The sequence below is a fragment of the Centruroides sculpturatus genome, unplaced genomic scaffold (genome assembly GCF_000671375.1).
Source record: "Centruroides sculpturatus isolate CEXI.00-Female unplaced genomic scaffold, Cexi_2.0 scaffold4918, whole genome shotgun sequence".
Classification (NCBI taxonomy): Eukaryota; Metazoa; Arthropoda; class Arachnida; order Scorpiones; family Buthidae; genus Centruroides; species Centruroides sculpturatus.
The window spans coordinates 1-5422 of record NW_019389005.1 but is presented as its reverse complement, the minus strand read 5'-3'; the positions used below and the strand labels follow the sequence as shown (position 1 = coordinate 5422).

The 5422-nt window shown below is 31.2% G+C and overlaps 1 protein-coding gene across 1 annotated transcript; it reads right to left on the bottom strand.

The window, feature by feature from the left end:
- Nucleotides 1–133: 133 nt before the first annotated feature.
- LOC111617134 (cholesterol 7-desaturase-like) lies at nucleotides 134–3128 on the bottom strand (the record flags this gene model as incomplete). Its single annotated transcript, XM_023358465.1, has 3 exons — nucleotides 134–565; nucleotides 646–824; nucleotides 2856–3128. Coding segments are annotated over 3 exons (698 nt in total), but the record flags the coding sequence as incomplete, so codon positions are not given.
- Between the last annotated feature and the right edge of the window lie 2294 nt (nucleotides 3129–5422).

Here is a 5422-nt window from a genome sequence, read left to right as displayed (position 1 = left end):
GGTTAATTTTATAGAAGAAAACCTTTCAAACAGCCTTAGTCCGTAAAGTTCACACCTATCGGGCTGCGATTGGCTCATGCATTTAATCATTCCTACAGCGTAAAATTCGATTAACGTGGAACGTTTCTAAGCGTTATAGGGGGGTCTACTGTACACGATACTTTCTGTTATTGATGCATTATTAATTTTGATTTGTAAAATCTACGAATAGTTTAAGGCAAATTCGTGAAAATAAACGATAACTATTTTAAAAGTTTTATAGCATATATTTATATGTGAAATCATCTCAAATATTCTGCACTGTACAGTATAATCATTATTAATTAATTACCTGTTGAATTTCAAGTGAGAACTGTAGAACAGATATTCCGAACAATTTAAAAGTAACAATGCCTTTATATTCGTAACAGTAAAATCTTTTTTCACATACTGGAGAGCAGGATACTTTGATTATAGACTGAAAAAATTTCCACCAATTTTCGGGATGAAAAACAATTTTGGACAATATCCCAAATTTATGTAGGCAATCTACATGAACGAAGTCTGCTAGATTTTCTAAAATTTCCTACAGTATTTAAGTAATAACGTATATAATACATTTATCCATTTGGCATGGTTTTAATTCATTGGAATAGTTATAAATACCTGAATATGGGAATTTACAATGTGTTCACTACGACCTTTATACAACATTAGTCGATTCTCTATTTCTGGTATAACTGGAGGTTTCCACAAAGGAGGTTGTCCTTCTGCATGATGCCAAACGTAAATGAATCCGTTTTGCTCAATTGTTTCCCAGCTTCTTATTTTAGCAACTTCTGGAACTAAATTTAAATACATTAGATAATAAATGTTTCTAAAATATTATTCTAAAAGATAAAGGTACCTTTCAAGCATTAGAACAATATAAGCGTATGGTGCATTTGCTTTAGGGCAACAATTAAAGTGAAATCAGTTAATCAATGAAAAAAGACAGACTTACATCGAAATACAATTTTACAGTAAAACGTAGGGTTATATATCTCTGTCAAGCGCAAAGGAAACGGAAGAAAATTGTAGTAAGATTTAGTATTACATATAGAAAGCTTGATTATACAATAAAAAAAAACATTGCATAAGTTAATATAAAGACAGTCAACTTTATTTTTGCTGTAATACATTTGTAAAGGGACTGCTATCAGCAGCACACAACGACCTAGACCAGTGTTTCTCAACAAGGGCGATATCGCCCCCGTGTGGGCGTTTTTCCGTGTTGAGGAGGCGATTAGTAACAATTTATATTTTGGGGGCGAAAAACAATTTTCTGTGCGATATAGTAAAAATTATATTAAGAATAATTAGATATTTTATTCGTTATATCGTACAATAATTAAACAAATAACATTATTTTAGTCACTAGTCTATTCGATGCGGCGCGAATTTGGCGTTAGCCTCGTCCCTGAGCGTCCGAATTTTGAAGCGAAGGGGCGATACTACGTTGAAGGGGGCGACGATTCGTTAGAGGTTGAGAAACACTGACCTAGACGATTGAAACTTTCAATCTATATGTCACATAGCATATCTGGCATCTTCGATCTCAACTTTTCAAATCAGCATGTCAACACAACAAAGGGATGAAATGTACGACAGCGAGCTACTTGCTCTGGGGTGATGCTTAAGAGGAGCTACATTAATGTATTTTGGTAAACCTGCAGGAATTAGTAATCGAGATGAAATCAAAAATTAATAGCTATAGAATAGTGTTCTATTTTTATTCCATTGATTATCGAACAGCTGTTTAAATCATTGACTCATTGTTGAATGTGAATCAGCTGTGGAGTTGTAATCTTGGTTGCAAACATGTTGCAGTTGCTCGTAGTAGCAACTTATACAGCCACTTGCAAACTCTCGAAAATATAAATATCGTAAAAGATATAAGTCACACGTCAAGGTATAACAAAAATATCAAATTTTCTTCGCAAGATAACACACCAGTACTTTAACTAACATCTTTCTTACCTAGAGCTTATTTCGCGCAGATGTAACGCACTTTCAAGTAGTACACATTATGTCAGTTCACCATTTTAGAAATAAGTGCTTGGTTGATTTATACCATTTTCTCCATTACTAGTTGTGTAACCAAGAGTAAATTGATCACTATGTTGACACAATGTAGTATTGTATTTTCATATTGTACACAAAAGTACATTCTCAGTGCGTGAACGCTATATATTGTGCTAGTTGCAAGTACCAGTTGAAACTGGCACAATATGTAGCGTTCACACACTGAGAATGTACTGTTGCATAGCTGCCTGTTATGTATTTCTCTTAATCTATCTGCTATTTGTGTATGTTGTAGTCTTCTCACATGCGTAGAATTATGCCTACATTATAAAGCAGTGTGATCAGGCTGAATTTTTGTGTGCTATCGATTTTATTCAAACAACCTGTTACATCTACATGTGAATTTGTGTAGTTATAAAGTCTTTGTAAATTAACGTGCAGCTTCTCGTGAGTTTTATTTTCAGTCAAAGATTTTGCAATGTTGTTCCTGTATATATGACAGGTCAATGTCCTATGCAATTTGCAGACTGTTTAATGTGGCCAATTTAATAGTTTACAATGTCTGATTCAATGTGATTTATCATATGAAATGTTACAGTGAGTATTGATATTTGAAAACTGCTTCAACTTAACTGCATTAATTACACAGATAATTTCGTTTAAGTAATTAATATAACTATTATCATTGATGTGAAACTAATGCACTTTTTTTTATCTATTCACAATGCAAAAAAATTAGTTTTGAGCACGAATCAGCAGTATATATTATTGCCATAGCTGTATTAAATATATATATTTTTAGTAGTTCTTACTTTTTTCGGCGTAAGGTATTTTTACGCAAGAACCATCCTGTCCAGCAAATCGCCATCCGTGGAAAGGACATTCGATGCAATCCTCGTGAACTTTTCCATCCGTTCCTAAATGCGCTCCTAAATGAGGGCAATACGCATCTAAAACAAAACATGTTCCTGTTTTTCCACGAAATATCACAAATTGCTGACCTGTAAAGNCTCCTAAATGAGGGCAATACGCATCTAAAACAAAACATGTTCCTGTTTTTCCACGAAATATCACAAATTGCTGACCTGTAAAGTAATTAATATTATTTTTATCATAAAATTTTAAAATGTATTTTCATTTATTTATAAACGTACCTTGCGTAATAAAGATTGGGTATTTTTACAATAAATGTATATACTAATTTTTTCACATACTGTTTAATAATTAATCTGTATTCTTATATATATGTGTAAAATTTATACATAAACGATTGCTAATTACAATGAAAAAAGGAACAAGGTTTTATAAACAAAAGTTATTACCTGTTATTACTAAAATCAAGCATTATTTATGTACAAAATTGCAATACAAATTTTACTACGTCAATTCGTATTAAAATTTCAGTAAGAATTTCTACTAAAAAATTATTAATTTTTTATAAGTAACTAATAACAAAGCATGAATTTAATGAAATCAAATCAAATTAAATCAAATGACTTTATTTATATTAGGCGTTAGCCTGTCAGAAAGGGTGTTTGAAAGATTATATAACAAAAAAATTTAATACATAATATAATCAGACAAAGATTTGAAAGTTTATATTATGTTTTTATTTATTATTGTTAACATAAAACGTATTTTAGTTCATTACTAACACGAATATTAATATTTTATTAATATGTTAAAAAGAATTTTTGCGCATAGTTATATAAATTATAAATAGTTGTATTTTTTCCACGTGAAAGAAAAGATTAATGGAATTTTAATTGCAGTAAAGCCCAAAGCACTGAGATTGTATCTTTTTCGTATATTTTGGGCTTCTCTACGTATACAGAACATATACGCAATTTAGTAAGTTTATTACCACATCTTCGACAAACAGCCTTAGAGAATTATTCATTATTCATTATAAGCATGTTTCTATGCAACCTTGACGTCCATAACCCGAGATTACTCTGGTTGTGCATGACGCTGTGCAGTCCATTTTCCGAGATATCTCGGGCATATTTCGAGATATCTCAACTTATACCTTTTCCGAAAATGTATGTTTCAGCATATATACATCGTTATCTATGATCTGTGTAAATTTTATAGAATTATTTTTGCTTCGAAAATATTTTATGACGATTTATTAATTAGGGAATTAATCGCGCTATTGTTTATTTATGGGAGTTTTTTAATCAAATTAATTAAATCGTTTTAAACTTATATTTCACCGATTTGATTTCTGTAAAATTATTTAAAACGCTATTGGATGTTTTTTATGACATCAACAGATTTTTTTTTGGTTTTTGTTTAGTAGATTTTTTTCCCATACCTATTTTTCGGTTCCCACATAATTTAATAGCATAAAAATCGACAATATCGTGTTATATTTGAACAGATGCGAAAAGATAGCTCTTCTCCTACTTTAAACCAATTTTCCCCTTAAGCATACATGAGAAAAACCCAGGAACTAGACTCCAGCTGTTCTCAAGGTCAACCAGTTTGTATACAACGTATACTGTACATGTGAAATTTTACGCCTTGGTAAACGTAAGAATAACAATCCTTACAGCAATACTTTTCAAAAAAATCATTTATTTTAAATTATTTTATTTTTTGTAACTTTTTTTTTGTAAAAACACTTTTTGGAGGAGTTTTTATTTTGTGGAAATTATTTCATGGCAATTTTTTTGGATGCCAGATTCGCGTTAGTGCGAAATTAATTATTTAATATATAAAATTAACTTTTTAGTGGATTTTTTAGTTGCATTTGGATCGGAACTGATGTAGCGAGGGGGTCAAACAAAAAAGTTTTCTACATTAAACTGTCAGTTTGTATGCTTATATCAGTTAAAACATTATAATATTAAAAAAATTAACTTACATCCAACTGGAATTTTACGATTTTAAAGATCACTAATGTCTTGGGCCAGAGATATTTCCAAAGCGTTTTGAATTAATTGAGAATTTAGCAAATCACTCGTTTCAGATTTTATCATAAATGGATCTATCCAGAAACCAAACTGTTAAAAGTGTGTGTAAGCTGACTTACCCAGATTTTCCTCGGCATATAAACGAACGATTTTTTAATATACAGTAGACCCCCTATAACGCTTAGATACGTTCCAGGTTATAAGAATTTTACGTTGTAGGAATCATTAAATACATGAGCCAATTGCAGCCCGACACGTGTGAAGTTTACGGACTAAGGCTGTTTGAAAGGTTTTCTTTTATAAAATTAACTGATTCTAGACGAATTCCACTCAACATTTCCAAAACACGTATAATTTTTTGAGAATAATCTGTATAATCTATGCTATAAACTAGGGGTGTCCAAACTTTTCGTTTCTCTGGGCCGCATTAGAAGAAGTCAAGGAGTTTGGGCCACCAGCAG